The following is an 18816-nucleotide window of genomic DNA, read 5'->3' as shown; positions in this document are numbered from 1 at the left end:
CTGTGCATAGTTTAGACTTTATGTAGTCAATGTCTACTTGAGCAAAGAGTATCATGTACGGATATCCGTATCCCATGAATCTCTCTCGTAACTTTAGGTCTGATGGTTTCTCTTTTTCCCCTTGAGCCCCTGCCAGTCCCAGACGTTTTATCCTTTCTTGAATTTATGAAAAACTAACAACAATTATCGTGTCCAATCCTAGTCACTACTCGAGTCGTGGGTCAAAAGAGACGTGATGTATAAAAAAGTTTATTGCCTCGGTGCCATCACCTGGACAATGCGAGAGAGTGAAAGGGAAAAAAGCACTTGACACATGCAGCACATAGTAGCCAATGAGCCATTGACGTATGTAAACCTACCGGTGAGCCTAAATCAGTGTTGCTATTGCAGAATCTCTAACAGATGAACCCTCGCATGACAGATATCTCGATGTTCGTCTCTCTCGTCAAACTGGTCACTGGTTGATCCGCATACCTACAAACCTCGTCTGTGCCCTCGTAGCATTTCCCCAATGGATCCAACGAACGACTTGGCTTGACTCGGCGCTGTCCGCTAACTCAGTGGAGTACCCTAACGTAGGTACTAAGGTAACGTACATGTATCCGTACCTAGGTATGGATACAGAACAATCCATGGCCCCAACGGCAGAGCCGGGGTACAAAACTCTACCTTGGCCAGCGCGCAATTTCCCAGCCTCTCGTCAGGTACCGGTACTGGGCCCCGTACCTTAATATTCACCGTCTGTCATCTGGTCTGTGATGCTATCGACATGGGTTAGACGGTTGAGATTCAAGGTTCTTGTCGGCGAGAATCTGTTTCTGGCTCTTCACTCTGGCACTCTGGCACTCTGGCACTCTGGCACAGAAGAATGAGACCGACCCTTGGGCCTGCAGCCGGTCAGAACACACACAGAGAGAGTGACCAATTTCGACGCTGGCCTCTCATCCATTGGGGGAGAGGGGAATGAGCGATGGATCTACGAGCTGTGTGCTGTGAGTGCAGGGGGAGCTTCTTGAAGCTTGAGTTTGTTGTGCATTCGCTTGGCACTATTATTTCGTCTAACCACCTAATACTGACATATAAAGTTAGTAATTAGGGTACAATATGACAGAGCAGAGCAGTTCGTAGTGCAAACGATCTACCTCGCTTCACTAAAATGCCTCGCTTCTTGTCGTGATCCTCCTCCTGTCTTGACCGCAACATGATCCAACAACAGACACACGTACCTACCTACCGTGGTGGATATCGGGTTCCTTTCTCTTCCTATTGCCATTGGGTCTGCTAGCGATTCATTCATTCACTCTATTTCTCCAGACTCCAATGACATTAGTGTGAATAGGTGCCTTGATCAACGTATTGGATGCATCCATAAAGTCGCAGCACCACACCAAAAGAAACAAGACGTTGCTAGCGCCCGTCTACAGTGCAGTGCAGTGCATATGTACCTATCACACTCTTTGGTGTCTTGGCCACGATGGAAACATTTCCGATGCCCGTTGATACAATCTAAATTCCTACGAATCCTCTATTATTCCTGTGTAGGACTCTTACTCTCTATGACTTACCATTCGTGTCCCCGCCCTCATGAACTGATCATGTTCGCCATGTGTATGTGTCTTGATCGTGAAATTATCCAGCAATTTAGCTCACCAACAAACAATCCGCCTTTTAGATATTTTTGCTGGAGCTACCCCGGCCCCAACAATAGCAACTGATCCAGAAGAGATGGATATCTTAACCAGGGTGGTCCCCCGCTTGAAGCGGCTCTCAGTCTCGGCTGGCCCTTGTTAAACTCGATTCTCATCACATCAACTTCCACCTCCCTTTTTTTTTCTTTCTTTTTTTTGCCTGTATCGCGTGTCCCCTTATTATTAGGTTCAGATATGTACACATGTACAGAGTACTGACTGGTAGGTTAATCAGATGTAGGCCTAGACCCTGCAGATGCAGGTCCCTTGGTTCTACCAGTCACTCGTACAACACAATTGCTTTCTTGTCAGTTACTCGCCACAATTGCCAACACACATGGCCTTTGTACACGCACATACACTTGCCACACCAATCAATGTTGTTCAGTCGTAGCTTTTTTCGGTTCAAGCTTACGAATAAAGTGATGAGCCTCTATCTATCGTCATATTTCATCCCACTCTCATGCTATGACCTTGTAGATTAATCTATTCCACTAAGCCTCTTCATATCTACGATCATAGCAATGTCTCGCATAAATTATACATTTGTGCTGCGTGCTTGAGACTGAGTACCATTCCTCCTTATTCGTTGCCGGGCCGGGTTTTCAAGTCTGAGTCCAATGTAATACGTACCCGTGTGTTTGGCCAACCACAATCTGCTAATCCTCGTCATCGCATATTCCTTATTTGCTTTCCCTGTTTCTAACAATATACTGCACTGCAATGTACTACTTACTATTATTCCCTCGGGAAGGAAAGCACTCAAGTGCACGTCACTCTCGGAGATTTGACTTTCTTCTTCCCTGTTGAAATTTCCGAAATACTAATTTCTAGCGCTCAGTAGGCCAGATCAGACATTTATCGCATAAACTTGTAATATGTAGGCCAATTACATTCTCCATGTCAAAGCTCATTTTAGCTTTTCAACTTGGGATCGACCAATTGCAATTGCGATCCATCGTTTCTAATTGACACTGAGACGCTGCGATATTCAATGATAATCGTATAAATACTATTACGTGCTTACTCGTCATTCACGGTTGGCTTCATCTGAACTTGGACCCTTCATTACCGTTGTCATGGCATGATATGGTCAGCCTCGGTACCAAGCCTTACCGAGTTGAACCATGGCAAAGGGTAAATGATGTGTACCGGCTGTCTTTCGTTCCGTTTCCTGCCGTTTAATACTCGTGAGTATTAAGCTACAATAAGTATGGTATAGAATTCTTAAGCCGTTGTGTAAGAGCATGGTTTCATGTCATGAGGCTTGCGGGCAGTAAATCCCCCCCCCTAGTTCAAGAACAAACATACAATTTATCAACCCCTTCCAGAACATCGAATATCCGAATGAGAACAAGGGGCAATCTCACTGTATTTCGGATGGTTAACACAATCTTGATGGGCGAATGAAAGTTCCCCTGTTACGATTAGGCGAGGAAGAAATCAATGCCATGGTGGATGGGGTTAAATTCGACCGCTTGGTATTACAAAGTAGCTTGAAGAGACTAGCCTCGCTCTGTAGCTGCAAAACATAGATACCATGGTGCATCATGGTACATGTTCTAGACTAGCTACTGGCAAATAGGCATGTTATATAATCGTATAGGGTAGCGATATTTGAGGGCAGTATGTGAATCAAATTGTATTAGAGATAGACATGAGTCGATACCAAGAGGAATTACAACAAAAGTCCTTCAAAGTTACATTTCAGTCGTATGGCTTCCAGTTATTTAGTTATGCATTACATGCCTGCTACCAACTCAACGATACCAAGTTATGTCAACTTACAATACAGCTTCATACATCTTGAGATGGACGACGCCTAGCTGTGAAGTTCCGTTCCATTCCGCTGAGTAATTTTTCGTTGTTGGACTGAAGATGTTACAGATGAAGTCTCAAGAGCATAGTGGAAACGAAACAATGCGCTTACCTTGCCAATGTCAAGTATCGCGTTTCAACATGTATAAAGCAGAGGCTAATTGTTGAGAGGCACCCGGCGGTAGCCTGATCAACATTAATAAGGGTCCATATTGTTGAGCGGATCGACGTTACCCTCGAAGGTTTAGACTTCCATTATGTCGATCTCATATACACTTACCGACTTGATCGTCAACCTCACGGAGAAAAATATTTATGCGTTCAACTGACTGCTCAGGGATATATCAAACGTTACCCAAGCCTGTAGCTGATTTAAAACTTCGAGACCGACTCGGCAGGCGTTCCATATGGGAAGCTCAATGTGAGATGTATGCGAGAATACATAGCCATGGAGACATCGGTCTGATGGATACAGTCATCGGACATCCGGTTCGCAGCACATCCAATCGTGTTAGTTTAACAACGACAAAGGATACCACTCGTATCGTGAGCTGGGTCTGACTGTGCTTCCGCTTATAAATTGAAACGTTACTGGATGCAAGTACAGCACAGTAGAGCGACAAAGCCCGCATATCGATATTCAGTAGTCTCATATATCCTCGAGATGCATAGGGAAGACGTATGAATCCACGTTCTTGAGCAGGCCAACAGGCTGGAATCTATTGCAGAGGAACTCAATGCCAAGCTGAAGATGCTCACCATTAGTTGAAATCCTAGCTCTAAAAAGGACCATTATATATATAGGCGGGCGTACACGTTCTTAATAGATTTGTGACTATGTCGACTTTGGTAGAGACTTGTATGATTTACAACCACAGGATAACAACAATTTTGAGTCTTGAAGTGAAGCAACGTTTACAGGAAATTGACCCTGAAGTAGTATGGATTTTTAAGGCGCGTTGAGAATAATTGATAATGGAAGGGTTGACATAATCACGGAGGATTATTGAAGATCGCGGCACGATAGATATCCCGTCGATGGATCAATCTTTGAGATATGACAAATCTCAGCAAGATCAGCTTATATCGCATTTCCACTTCCATCAAGTAGGCGAGCATTAAATATCGAGCAAAAATCAACTTCTTCTTGGATCAACATCATAAACGTATCTATCTTCTACCACAATGAGTCCTTCACAGTTACTTAGCCGGTTTCCTTGGGCGACAAGTCCCCTCATTAGCAATGCACCGATGCTCGGAATAGCCACACCTCGCATGGCTGCCGAAGTCACTAAGGCTGGTGGTCTCGGTAACACTCACTTTGAGAACATGACTTGAAATATATTTCCGAGTTAACCAACATTCAATACCAGGTTTTCTCCCTTGTATGGCCTTCATTGAACCCGACTCGGAGCATGTCAACAGGCTTGCGGATCACTTTGACGAGGTGCGGGCCCTCCTTGGGGCTGATCACTCATCTGATAGCACACTCTTAGTTGGAGCAAGCTTCATAACCAGCCATAGCTCTATAAGCTACTTTGAGGAGACGGCGCTGCCGCTTATAGCCAAGAACCGCCCAGCAGCGGTATGGCTTTTTGCTCCGGATGGTGATCTCAAGCCTCACAGCAAGATTATCCACAGCCTCAAAAGACTCGAGCATCCTCCTGTTGTGTTTGTGCAGGTTGGAAACGTGGCCGTAGCGCGAGAGGCAGTGGAAGATGGCGCAGATGTACTGGTAACACAAGGTGTTGATGCTGGCGGCCATCAATTTCGTCAAGGCTCGGGTATCGTGAGCCTGGTCCCGGAAGTGAGGAATATGCTGAACAGAGAGTTTCCGAGCAGAGGCATAAGTATTGTGGCTGCAGGAGGTATTGCTGATGGAAGAGGTGTTGCTGGTGCTTTGGCTCTGGGTACGTGTACAAATTAACAACTTTTGTCACACGCTAGGGACTGACGATGTCTAGGCGCCGAGGGAGTCGTGATGGGAACCAAGGTAAGTAACGGACAAGACTCGATTCACAATAACCTACTAAAACACGTCACCCAGTTCACTATCGCGCCCGAGTCAAACTATCCGGAGATTCGAAAGCAAAAGGTCCTCGAGGCTGTAGATGGAGGTGTATCCACGTTCAAGTATATGTTCCTCCCTACCTCACGAAGACTTAATACTTACATGGTACATATCTACCTTTAACGACAGAATAACCAACAGCCCGCTCTGGGGACCTCTTTATGACGGACGTGCCATCATCGGTCCTATCCATGAGAAGTTTATCGCAGGAGCGAGTCTAGAAGAATGTCAGCGAAGTCTCAAGGAAGACTATGACGAGGAAGAAGCTCGCTATATCATCAATACTTGGGCGTGAGTACTGTCATTGCCTGATATATATACACACACCTGCTGACAGGAATAGTGGAACTGGAGTTGGGCTTATTAACAAAGTACAACCTGCAGGCGAAATTGTTCGCGAGGTTCGCGAGGAGGCTAAACGTGAGATACAGAGAGCGACTGGCTTGGTCTAAGATGCGATACAGATCGTGAGTACTGATGGCTGTTCTATTGGATAAGTCAACACATAGCTCTCTCTTTAACAAGCACGAAAGAACAACAGGTCATTCATTGTTCAGGGACTTGGGCATCGTGTTTGGGAACGCAATAAGAATTCATGCCGTCTAGAAATCACAAAAAAAACATATGGGCTACAATGGATACAGACAGACTGGACAAACTTGTGCTGTGCTGGGCAAAACATAGTTACACATTCAGTACATAGAGTGGCAGAGTGGTAGTCGAGACACGACAATCCACCCACTAATAGTTATGGATAACCTTCCTCTTCTATCATGTTGAAAAGGTATCAAAATTGATATTGACGCGTATACTCCTATATGTATTCGTATCCAGGAAGCATGAAGCGATTGACAACCAGCAAGTGGATATCGTACAGAAAGAAACAACAAAATAATGCACAATGCTATTAAAAACACGCTTCAACTACAGCTTGGCCTTGGTCTGGGCCTTCTTTAGCACAGGGTCAAGCTTGGTCGCCTTCATGACGTTGCCCTTGATCTTGAGCTTGCCGCCCATAAAGAGACGCTGGGCATTGGCCTTGCCAGCGACGAGCTTGCCAAAGTTCTCTTCGGAGAGGATGAGGGTGACTAGAAAACAGGGATGTTAGTTTAGGATTGCGCCAAGCATGCGTGCGCGTGTCAGAGTCGCGACATACCGTCGGGCTTTTCGCCAGTACCAGTCGCAACCTTTCCGGTGTCCTTGAGGTCGATATGCCAGCTGGCCTCGTCGCCGCTCGCGTTCTTGAGGGTAAAGGCGTAGACACCGTTACCCTGCTTGATGGCGTCCTTGCGATCGGCATCGCTGGCGTTGATAGCCTCTTGAATGGCGTCGAAGGCGGCCGAGGCGGGGAACTTGTCTATTAATAGGAATCAGTCTCAGAGATAGTTCTGGGAAAGTAGAGACTGTATTCCATGTCACAGAGAACAATCATGGACATGGAACTTTCTTGCGACATACCGTTCTTGAGAGGCATGGCTGCTGGTACGAGTTGAGATTAATGTGTATAATCAAATTAAGAATACACGATAATGAAAAGGTTGAGAAAACGTGGGGAGAAGCAACCGAGGTTTTAAATGCGACAGATGATCGTTGATCTTTGAGGTTTCATAGAATCTGGGGTGTCTCGATTTGGGGTCTTTATTGATTGCATGTGATGCGAACCTCGGCGGATCTGGGGGGGGGGGACGGGGATGAGATCATCCATTCATCCCACATGTTTTCTCCCCCACAAAATGCATCATAAACCGGGTAAAAGACTAGGTACGACCACACGGGGGAAGATTCCTTTTACTGCTACCTCTGGAAAGGAAGACTGACTCGGGTATACAAAATATGGTGCCCACGTGCTTTTTGCCATTTCCAAGCCATTAGACCTACTGGCAAGTGCCGGCAATTCCATTCCATCAGTTCAAAGGTCTAGTCAGCTTACAGATCATCCAACCAACTACTGTACCAAGTAGTGTTTGTTTCCGTCAACTCCCCGATCATAGCTTGCTGGCAATTTACACGTGAGAGTACCGACTTTGTTGATCATCATGTACCTATCCTTTTTTTTCACTGCCTAGGTATCGGGCTTCCCATATGCCATACCCAACATCCTACAGCTGCCATTCAGGCACAGCAAAATCTCGTTGCTGGGGCCAGTTTTCCGGTCTAGTTCATCAGGAATCAGCAATGCCAAACAACAAACACAAACTCAAAGCGTGACATACCTGGTTAGAAACAAAACGGCCATGCGCCGTCTCCTCTCATCAAGATCCTCAGAGGCCGTCAAGCGCAGCCAGTCGCCGAGCCATCCTCTCAGCTCGGTCTCGCTCTTGCCAAGTGTATCGATACCTCGTTCGGCGCACGTAATTCGTAGCTCTTCGTAGTGGAGTCCCATAGGTCCGCCGTCCTCGATGATGTTTCTGTCATCGCCCTCGAGATAAGCCATGCGGTATCGTCCCTTGGCTTGCCACATGCCAGGTGGGAGAAAACCTAGGCGATCCCAGATAGCACCACTGAGGTGCAGAGTCTTGAGAACGTGAGCGCGAGCGACGGATTGTGTAACGCGCGGGCTAAGGACGCCGTGGGGGTAATTGGCTTCTAGCTCATCAAAGGAAGCCTTGCGACGCTGCTCTGCCTTCTCCAGAGCTGTGAAAATTTGCGTTGGTATCCTACAGGGATACGGTACTACGCTGTCGACGTAGGCAACGACCAAAACTGTGAATTCCCCAATGACAATCAACATAAGCCCGAATAGAGGTAGCCGTATCATATCATGTCGCACTCGCCAGAGGAGGACCCAGTCCGCCCTAGAAAATGTTTTGGGCACATAATGAGGCTTGAATATCGATGGTCGGTCGTTGGCCGGCGTCCGCTGTAGCTTTTCGCGAAGGAGACGTCGACTTGTCCATACGTTCTTGAGGCCCTGTTTGTAGAACTTCAGATACCCTTTTCCCAGCTCGAAGTAGTATTTGGGCGCTGATTCGAAATCTCTTCGTCGAGGAAGTGTGAGTGGTGGCGGTCGAGTGACGTCGGGAGGGTTGACGAGCGGGTTCAAGCTCTTTGGACCATCATTATGGATCAAACGGGATGCTACTCGCAGCGGGATTGGCGACTGTGTCAACAAAGTAGTAGTGAGAAGAGGCCAATGGCGCAAAGTCCGACTACTCTGGTAGAGTCGCCCTGGAATTTGAAAGCTCATGGTGATCAAGTGAGCTCCAGGTGAGGTTGTGTCTAAGTTTTGGAGATGAGCTTTGGACACCAAGAGTTCGAAATCCCAAAACTCGATGCGTCATTGGCCAGGCTGTTCGTTCGCTGACGTCGGCGGACTTTGAAGGTGCGGATCTTCAGGTACCGTTACAAAAACGTCAATTGAACGTTTTAGCCATGATATGCTATTGGATGTAATTCTAGAAATGAAAATTTATGAAAATTTGTTAGCCTCTTCTTGCTCTTGTTTAATCAAGGTACGTGTGGCTCAATGGACGCCTTAGTTCAGTATTTGATAAGCTCAGTCAAAATGGCCCAGCTTGCTGTAATAAATGGAAATTGCAACATAAACTGTCCATTTTAATATAGTAATATTCCAGTGAATCTGTCTCCTAAAGGAGTGCCATTGGTTCATTCCATTGACACGTGGTAAAATAAACAAACACCCCTTATCACAGTAGAATTTGAGTTACCCTAAATGCAAAGGGCCACCTTGCGTTGAGAGACAACTGGTAATGCAAGTATCCGTACTTGGCGAGCATGGGCCCTTGTACAACCCAGGTAGAGCTCCAGGATCGTTTCTCGGTGAAAGAAAAGATCGGCGAGTGCCTTGCATTCGAGTATTTCTTCCACTGCCATTAGGTTACCAAATCCAGCCTCATACTTTACCAACCTCCAGTAAACAAAGTCTTGGGCTTCCCATTAGGCTCTGAATGGAGACGGTTACTATCCGAGATCTGCATGTTAGTTATAGTGGCGGTCAATTTCATGGGGTCGTCAATCGCCGGCCGCCTTCATGGATCTCAGCACCCAGCTGAGGTTCTCTTGGCAACTCATGTCAAACCCTAGGGTGGGTCACTATTGATATGCAGCTCGTGTTAAAATACTACAGAATAGGAAAGCAATTATTGATCAATATCGGGGCATGGTTATAAGGAATATGAGCAGAGACATGAGCCGCAATTGAGGTTACAGCTACTTAGTATCCAGTATCCAGTGCAGACATTTCCATTGGCACTAAAATGACATCAATTAGTCTATCAGTACCTAGGCGCACTTTTTTTTGCGGGGAGGAAGCAAATTCACACGAATTGTACCGACGATCAAGTCACGTCAACTCCACCAGGTTCCTGGTTACCGACTTCGAAATTTCTTCTAGAACGGGTTGAAGCATATCGTCAATCCTATCAGTGCTATCCGTACAAACCACTGAAAAATTCTATACCATCCTAAACAAGTCAAGATGGTATGTCCGTCCTACTTCCACTCCTTTCCATTTTATATCCAGACCCTGCACGTTGAAATGACTTACTTAAACTCGTCTATAGGTTCATGCTGATGCGTCAAACTTTGTCGAGGGCGCCACCAAGGAGGATGCCTATGAGCAAGTGCTCTGGCAGGCCGAAGGCCTAGTCACAGACCAGCGTAACTGGGTTCGTCAAATTACCTTCTGTATTGGATGTACTTGACTCACTTTTTAACCCATTACCATTTCTAGGTTTGGTGAGCAAATCAAGATCTTCCCATACGCGCACTCGACTGATAATTCCGTAGCAATCTTTCAAATGCCGCCTCTCTGCTATGGCACGCATACAAGTCTCTGGGTTCACCAAGTAAGGACGTGAACTGGGCTGGTAGGTCACAACCCTCTCAAACTCACATGATAACCGATAATGACATTGTCACCAACTGAAGGATTCTATGTCCTTGACAAGTCATCCAAGGACCCGCAACTTATTCTCGGCCCCTTTCAGGGCAAGGTGGCTTGCCAGACTATCAAGTTCGGCAAAGGTGTCTGCGGTACAGCGGCAGCAACTCATGAGACACAACTGGTTCGAGATGTGGAGGAGTTCCCTGGACACATCGCCTGCGATGGAGACAGTAAGAGCGAGGTCGTTGTGCCTATTCTCGTTGCTCAGGACGACGGTTCCAAGAAGCTGGTGGCCATCATTGACATCGATTGTGCTGAGCTGAACGGCTTCGATGAGGTTGACAAGACAAATCTGGAGCAGCTTGCGGCTCTGCTCGCTACGAGCTGTGACTGGTAGTTGGATAGCATATGCAATGACACAATATGACCAACAAGGGTTGCCAGCATTCCTCCGAGCAAACTTTTGCACATCTCTTTCCTTAATGCGCTTGAGATTGAATATTCTGCGTTAGCCTGGCCATGATAGTTATGCCGTCATAGTCTCGATGCAGTCGAGATTTGTGAAAACATTAAGTCTTATTGACATCGAACAACACTGCACGTTCCTTGCTGACTTCCGTTCGCTTCCTTCTACCCACTTATATCAGAAACGATTTTTCGATGATGAAACCCTTGATCCTGGAGCGGTATAGACTGACATATTAGCAATGGGGTTTGTATGGCCGTTGTGTGAAACCGGCTTACACCGTAATCGACGTAACCGAGATGGGAAGTCAATAGCTCGAGATTTCATGTTCTAGAGTCTAGAGAATAGAGGGGCGTGACATTGTTTCGTTGTTTCCCATGGCAACCGAGTGCCCTTTACCGCCGCAAACATGTTGTGACATCAAACCGGATTTAGTATCACGATGATGAAAGTTTTGAAGAAGGTTGTTCCTGCCGTTCAGCCAGCCAGGGAACGATCCAGTCAGTGGGTCGTGTAATTGGGGATCTCGACAGAGGACAGGATATCTCCCAATAAGACCCGGAAAAGTTGAGAGCCGTTAACTATTTCTCTAAAAGACGGCCAACTGATGATAAGTGACATTCAAAGCAGGGGTCTCTCAACGCCCAGGGCCCGTTATCCCGGCTCTACTTTTGGGTTTGGAGAGCGCCTCAGCGACTTGCGTTAGAGTAAGTTCCACAATCTAGATGGGCCCTTGGGTGCACGATCACGTTGTCAGGCTTGGAGATTGGTGCTTTTCGTTTCCCGCCATTGCCCAACTTCAATATAACTCCAGCCATCCAAGGCGGTAAAGAGACTGTTGACATGGTATAGCCAGCACTGACCACGATTGATCTCGTGAATGGATTGATACGATTCAAGGTCCTAATTCAGAACAAGTCATGATTCCAAGTTGAGAATAATGAATCGCTCGAGGTGGAGCTGTCAACGTCAGCCAGTAGCTTGGCAATCGTGAGTCCAAATCTGTATCTAAGCATATACGCAATGGCTGTGTGGCTGTGAGCATCACTTCGCCAAACACGCGCGTACAATATGTCTACCTGTAGTACCTCTTCTATTCCCGAATGTGGTGTGATGTGGGAGGATGGCAGTGCGGGTAATGAAGAGTCATGACTGGTGCAATGACTTAAAATACGTATCTGGTTCTCATTCTCAGGTCCTTCTTTCACCTCAGAGTTAAAGCCATGATCTGGATGAAACCGTCCATCAATCCACTGATGGGGGTCTGCTTTTTCTTCGTTCCTGAAATGCCGAACCAGGCTGAGGTGGATTCCTTTTCCAGTCCCTGAATGATCCCCTGATTCGGATGAGAGCGGGAGGTCGGAAGAAACAAGGCCTTTTGATCTTTCACATGGTTTTGCCCTATTGAATCTGTCTAATCGTGCGAATGTGACGCGACTTTACTGCAACTGACCATTTCTATCGAGGTAATTTTCGATGCTGCCAAGGCCCGCACAAACTTTAGGTACTTCCCCCTGTTTAATCTGGGCAAGTATTCCCTGTAAATCCCCCAGAACTACTCGACGAATAGGCGGCTCTAGGGGTTGCTTCAGCCCCTGCAGTAGGTGCACCAGCCTCCTTGTTTCCAGCCAGCCAGCCCACCCAAGCCCAGCCTCCCGTCAGAGGCTCCACTGCTGGTGTTCCATTGAGACCCACCCGATTACCGCTTTCAGCCCCCAACCACACGCAAGCCCATCCGTATACAACGTCTCGATATCCTGCTCTATCGCATCGATTCATTTGTAACAGAGAGCTGATCGAATGCTCTCTTTCACTTGACAACTCACTCTCTCTTGTTCAATACTCAGAGAGTATAGTTGGTTTATCCTTCGCGGCTGGTCTACTAATTTGAAGCCTACTCATCTCTAACGTTATCTATCACGCCCGCCCGCTTCGTTCCGCTTCGCTTCCTCGTTGCAAGCTGTGCCAGTCATTCCGTCATCGCACTCTCTTCAACTCACTCAGCTTCTCTTTTTATCCCGAACCGACCGATCACTTTCTGTCCTTTCAATCCAAGCACTCCGGAACGTTCGCTCCATCAAAAACTTGATCCCACTTTATACCCAAAATCCTCCTAGCCCGGTTCTGTCAATCAGCGTCCAGCTGGTTCGTCTTAAGCTTTACCTTCTTGACTGTTCATTCCCTGGGCTTTCATTTATCGGCTATTTCATTGTTCTAGATTCGAATTCTTCTTGTCAGGCGTCGTCTTTGCTTTCGCGCTAGTCATATCATCGTTCCTAACACCAGTCCGACTTTGGATCTACCAAAACCGAGCTATCTTTTAGTCAAACAGCAACCATTGTTCATGTAAACAAACCGATCGCACTGATTATCAAAACCCCTCACTCACTGCACTGTCACTTCGGCCTTTGTGCGCATAGCTGCAATGGCAGCCAAGGTCAAGAATCTTATGAGTGCGGCGCACACTGCAGGCATCTTTGCCGATATTGCAGTGGACGGCCCAGAAATCGGAACCCTGGTCGCTATCGTTGATCGAGCCAAAAATCTGCCGAATCGCAAGACGATCGGAAAGCAAGATCCCTATTGCGCAGCCAGGTTGGGAAAGGAAGCCAGGAAGACAACAACTGATGTTCGTGGTGGACAAACACCAAAATGGTAAGACTTTCAATCTCGGGGGACTGTCAAGATCAGCTGAAACTAACGCAAACATTAGGGATCAAGAGCTGCGATTTGCGGTTCATGACTGTCCAGATTACTATCAACTTAAGCTCTCTATTTTCACAGATGATAAACGAACAGACTTGATTGGCGAGTCATGGATCGATTTGAGATCGATTATTGTTCCTGGCGGTGGACAGAACGATTTTTGGCAAACATTGACCTGCAAAGGCAAATATGCTGGCGAAATCAGAGTTGAAATTACCTTCTACGACTCTCGACCAAAGCCCGACAAGCTGGTAGCGAAACCAAAGCAAATTGCAGCAGCTGAACCAGATCAAGGATCTGTCAAACAAAGAACTCCTGTGAAAAGACGTCCTTTGCCATCAGATCCTGTTACTGGTGAAGCTCCATCTGTGTCGCCCCCAGCTCCAGCTCCAGCCCCGGCACCTGCACCATTGCCAGTACCAGCAGCAGTACCTATGGAAATCCCAGTCGGTTCTGACAACCGTACACCTCCACGAACACATGCCAAACAGATTTCCCACTCAGGCAGTTTTGTCCCAAGTCAATCACCTCTACAAGTTGTCGAGTATAATACTCCGCCTTCACACTCTTCCCGTCGTCAAACAGAACAGTATTCCACATCCCCACATGCGCATGTGCCACAGGAATACACAACCCCGACCCGCGGAGAGGCGTCTCGTCCGTCTCGAAGGTCAATGATCGCTTATGAGGAGCCTCGACAGTACGATGACCGAGAGTATAGCCCCAGATACGCTCCTCAACAGGAGCAAATGGATCCTCGCGGCCATTACGCCCCTCAGCAAGACTTCTATGAGCAATCACCCGCATTATTAGATGACCCAAGGCAGTACTCTCCAGTAGAGAATGAGCGACCTCCGCCACCACCCGCACACCGGATAAGAGGGAACAGTTCAGGGCAAGAGCTTGTGCCGAGAAGAAGCATGGAGACGTCGCCAAATAAGCTTCCACAGATGAGACATGACGTTCTGAGACATGAGGCTCAGAGACAGCAGATGGTGCCTTACCCCGGACGCCCAGCTTTCCGGGGCTATGATTCAGCCCCCGCTACTAACCAAGCCTCTTCTCCAAACTCGAACGCCTACGATGGCATGCCGAGACACAGCTCTTACGACGCGAGCTATGACCCTCACTATCGATCTATGCAACCTACAGTTGAGGATGTGCCTGATGCTTCTGGTGCATCGGCGCAAAAGTATGCTCAGAATGGCTCACAGTTCCAACGTTCTGATGAGCTTTGTTTCGACGAAAACCCAAGCCCTGCGCCTCTGGTTTTACGACGGTCGCCTGCCCCAGCTCAATACCAAGAAGATTATTCACCAACTCATTCCCCAAGAGGGTACCAGAATCCCGAGGACTGGCAAGTTGCTTTGTCATCGTCTCATGGCCGAAGCTACTCTAGGAGCCCTGTCGATAACGGTTACTACTCACATAATGGGCAAGGCAATTATGCAGGCCATCCAGCTGATATGAACGCTTCGCATATGCAGAGTCCGCACAATTATGCGGCTCCAGCACCCCCGGCGGCTCTTGTGCCAGGATTGGACGCAAGTCAGTCGCAAGAACTGACAAATCTTATCTACGAGGACCGTCGGCACGACCGAAGGCAACACTCTCAGAGCATGTCTAGCATACCTCCTCGAGGACGTCCTAGGAATGAGTCATTGCAAGGATATAACCAGCCACCACCTGACCAAGGGTATGGGCAGCCACCACCTGAGCATGCGTATGCAGTCCAACCTTACAACCGACGCGCCATCACTTATAACCCACCCGAACAACAAATTGTAAAGCACCGGGGCGTCTCTCCTGACCCGCGTACTAGCCCGAACCCGCACCACAGAATTAAGCGCAAGTCAGTCAGTCCTGCGCCTCCTCCACTTGAAGACCAGAGGAGGAAGTCAGATATTCCTTTTGGACCTGATTCATATGACGCCCTCAACCCCAGTCTTGTTTCATCTAAAAGCGGGAAAAGCCCTTCGCCGGTTTTTATGGACGATGAACCAAAGAAGATCATCACATATGATGGGCGAGAGATCGACCCCTCCGATCATCTTCCTATGGAGACGTGGGCACCTGAACCAGAGACGAAGAAGCCAGCGTCTGGCAGCGAAACACGTTCAAGACCTCAGTTGTCAGGAGTTAAGCCAATGCCTCCCAGCAACCGGCGGGCCCCGCGCAGTGGACGTCACTCGATGTCTGCTGTGAACACGTCATATTCGTTCGGTGATGAAGCTCGCACACCTCCTCAAGCTGGTCGCACTCGCCTCCAGAAGCGAACGAACCGAATATCAGCGGACAACTCTCCAGCGGCTTCAAGCCCACTGGCACCAATTTCTAAGGACAATTACCAAGAGAGGACGCCGTATGGTAACGCTTCGCTTCGCGGATTGCCTCGTGCGGGCACATGGGATTTTGAGGATGAGAACCGAGGTGTCTATGGAGGACCACCGATTCCAGCCAAGATTCCTATGCCAACGATGAGCGGGGCAAACGGAACTGGCCAAGAATTGGCACTGGTGCACGAGATGCAACGTATTGATATCGGGACAGGCAGGTCTCGAAGAAGGGGAGGATATTAGTTACGCAAACAAGGTAACGAGACCTAGAGGAAATGTATACTATCATAGTTACTGGGGTAATGATTTTGGCGTTGAGTAAAGCAAGGTTTGGAAGGATACGCAAGGCAATGTTGGAGTTTTCTTTTAGATGTCCAATTGACAGAATTGGACAAAACAATCATATATACTTATACTATAACAACCTAGGTGATATTATCCAATGCTTTGCTTGTGAGTGCAGAGAATGCTGTTCTATTTACTGTTTAAGAAAGATTATTAGTGCCTTAACATAACACCGAATTCCAGCAATACATGGATACTTATTTGTAAATAAAGGTTTATTTGTATCACAAGAACTGTGTATAAAGCAATTGTTTTAATGTTTTACTTCCATTGCCCCTTCATTTGTGCTATCGACTCTTTCAATGTTAAATTCCATGAATTAGTAGTAGCTTTTGGAGAAGGTATGATCTAACCCAAATTGGCTAGATTATGTAGACGCCCCGCCGAGTTCTTTCAGCCATCTAAATTTCATATCTTATCCTTATCGCAGAAAAAAAATCACGGTTTGGAAGCAACAAGAGGCAGACCAACAGCTCAACTTCTACCACCGCAACAAAAGTCCGTCATCACGAATCGACACAATGGCAGCTCAGGTGGGACCTCTCCCGCAGCTCAAGCTGCCTTCGGGCCCTACGCCCATCACCGCAGAGCAGCGATACTGGAAAACCTTCAAGAATCAGATTCTGATTCCGTCGCCTACGAATTATCCCATCGTTCACATTTCATCCAACAGCGAGTCTTTCGCAATTACGACAGGCACGCGCATACAAATATTCTCGAACAGAACGCGCAAGCTTCTCAAGACGGTCACTCGATTCGGAGATGTTGCGCGCAGTGGTGAAATCAGAAGGGATGGAAGGATCTTGACTGCAGGTGATGACACTGGAAAGATCCAGGTCTTTGATATTAGCTCCAGGGCCATCCTCAAGACATGGACGCATCACAAGCAGCCCGTCTGGACCACCAAGTTCTCGCCGACCGAGTTGACTACTCTTTTGAGTGCAAGCGACGACAAGACCGTCCGACTTTGGGACCTTCCTAGCAACGACCCAACCACTACCTTTGTTGGCCACTCCGATTACGTTCGATGCGCCAACTTCATGCCTGGCACCATGTCCAACATGATTGTCTCTGGAAGTTACGATTCGACCGTCAAGCTTTGGGATCCCCGAACAGGAAGCAACAGCGCCGTTATGACTTTCAAGCATGCAGCACCTATCGAGGACGTCCTGTCCATGCCAACTGGAACCACCGTTCTTGCTGCCGCCGGTGAATCAATCAGCGTTCTCGACTTGGTCGGTGCGCGCCCTCTACACATGATCACCAACCACCAAAAGACTGTCACATCTCTCAGCTTAGCATCCAATGGCCGACGACTGGTTAGTGGTGGTCTTGAGGGTCACGTCAAGGTCTTTGAGACGACTGGATGGAATGTCGTCTCAAGCACCAAGTACCAGTCTCCCGTCTTGTCTGTCAAGGTCATTTCTTCTGGCGACGATTCCGATTCAAGCGACCGCCACCTCGCTGTTGGTATGCAGTCGGGTGTCCTCAGTGTGCGAACACGCCTTACTGCACCCGAAGCAAACAGGGAATCCGAGCGCGAGAAAGAAATGGCTGCCCTTGTCGCTGGCACAATAGACGCTCATGATGCCAAGCGAAAGAAGCGCAAGCGTCGTGTCACTGCTGCTAAGAAGCTGGACATGATTGGTGAAGGGGCTGATGTTGTCATCGCAAACGAGCCTCGCGCGCACAAGAAAAAGGAGCGCACCTGGCAAAATGATCTACGACACGCCCGATATGCGCGTGCCCTGGACCTGGTCCTTGATAAGCACTCTCCTGATCACTCTCCTCTCAATGTCCTCACCCTCCTCCTTGCTCTCCGCCACCGAAGCGCCCTTCGAGATGCCCTAGAGTCCCGGGACGAACACACAGTCCAGCCCATTCTGAAGTGGGTTTGTGGCCATATTTGTGACCCCCGTTACGTGAGCGTATGCGTCGAGGTCGGCCTTCATCTTATAGAGCTTTACGCCGAGTTTGCAGGCGGCTCAGCAGAACTGCAAGAGGGATTCAGGACTCTATACCGCCGAGTTAAGGCCGAGGTGGAAAGAGCACAATCAGCATGCCAAACAGGAGGTATGCTAGAGAGCTTGATGGCCGGGGTCCTTTAATACATTGTCACGATAAGCGTGGTTATATATCCCGATGTTGTTAAGCTCAATTTGCATTGTGCGTGGCGTTACGGCGGACTAAAATGGTAGTATTGGAATATGGACTTTGTATAAGGCTTGTACGCACCTAGAAGTCAGAGAAATAGAGGAGTGAGGCGGGTAGTTGTACGACCGCTAAGGCGGTGCCATACAAGATCTTGGTGCAGATTGTCTAGATATTTAACGTCCTTTTTACATTCTGGGTCTCTTGCATGAATGCCTTATAAGTGATTCATCAAGTTCTTAGTGTAAATCAGCGGGTATGCACGAAAAGTTAGAAGCCAGCTGTTTAGGTAAGAAGTTGTGTTATTGTTGCTCTGAACACGATCCAATAGTGTTAGGCAGCCGGACAATCAGCGACTTCTGTATTGTTTTTCCACAAACCCTTTTCGC

The 18816-nt window shown here is 47.8% G+C and overlaps 6 protein-coding genes across 6 annotated transcripts; 4 read left to right on the top strand and 2 right to left on the bottom strand.

Moving 5' to 3' along the window:
- Positions 1-4691: 4691 nt before the first annotated feature.
- FSST1_005893 (2-nitropropane dioxygenase) lies at positions 4692-6029 on the top strand (the record flags this gene model as incomplete). The annotated part of the gene is made up of 6 exons (XM_083232210.1): positions 4692-4815; positions 4880-5416; positions 5471-5499; positions 5554-5682; positions 5777-5868; positions 5921-6029. The coding sequence occupies 6 exons, from the start codon at positions 4692-4694 to the stop codon at positions 6027-6029; spliced, it is 1020 nt and encodes a 339-aa protein (XP_083089323.1).
- A 472-nt stretch (positions 6030-6501) lies between these two features.
- FSST1_005892 (SCP2 sterol-binding domain-containing protein) lies at positions 6502-7051 on the bottom strand (the record flags this gene model as incomplete). The annotated part of the gene is made up of 3 exons (XM_083232208.1): positions 6502-6665; positions 6734-6934; positions 7036-7051. 3 exons carry the CDS (start codon positions 7049-7051, stop codon positions 6502-6504), a joined length of 381 nt encoding a protein of 126 aa, XP_083089322.1.
- Positions 7052-7676: 625 nt separating this feature from the next.
- On the bottom strand, positions 7677-8764 carry FSST1_005891 (uncharacterized protein; the record flags this gene model as incomplete). Its single annotated transcript, XM_083232207.1, has 2 exons — positions 7677-7731; positions 7791-8764. The coding sequence occupies 2 exons, from the start codon at positions 8762-8764 to the stop codon at positions 7677-7679; spliced, it is 1029 nt and encodes a 342-aa protein (XP_083089321.1).
- A 1251-nt stretch (positions 8765-10015) lies between these two features.
- Positions 10016-10820, top strand: FSST1_005890 (L-methionine (R)-S-oxide reductase; the record flags this gene model as incomplete). Its single annotated transcript, XM_083232206.1, has 5 exons — positions 10016-10018; positions 10101-10205; positions 10271-10275; positions 10327-10406; positions 10468-10820. The coding sequence occupies 5 exons, from the start codon at positions 10016-10018 to the stop codon at positions 10818-10820; spliced, it is 546 nt and encodes a 181-aa protein (XP_083089320.1).
- A 2494-nt stretch (positions 10821-13314) lies between these two features.
- Positions 13315-16174, top strand: FSST1_005889 (uncharacterized protein; the record flags this gene model as incomplete). Its single annotated transcript, XM_083232205.1, has 2 exons — positions 13315-13544; positions 13603-16174. The coding sequence occupies 2 exons, from the start codon at positions 13315-13317 to the stop codon at positions 16172-16174; spliced, it is 2802 nt and encodes a 933-aa protein (XP_083089319.1).
- Positions 16175-16797: 623 nt separating this feature from the next.
- FSST1_005888 (WD40-repeat-containing domain protein) lies at positions 16798-18384 on the top strand (the record flags this gene model as incomplete). Its single annotated transcript, XM_083232204.1, has 1 exon — positions 16798-18384. One exon carries the CDS (start codon positions 16798-16800, stop codon positions 18382-18384), a length of 1587 nt encoding a protein of 528 aa, XP_083089318.1.
- Positions 18385-18816: the final 432 nt, after the last annotated feature.

This window comes from Fusarium sambucinum, chromosome I, assembly GCF_050947815.1.
Source record: "Fusarium sambucinum isolate potato_lamoka chromosome I, whole genome shotgun sequence".
NCBI classification, from domain to species: domain Eukaryota; kingdom Fungi; phylum Ascomycota; class Sordariomycetes; order Hypocreales; family Nectriaceae; genus Fusarium; species Fusarium sambucinum.
Note: the sequence above shows the minus strand (reverse complement) of the source record. Positions and strands in the feature narration are given on the sequence as shown.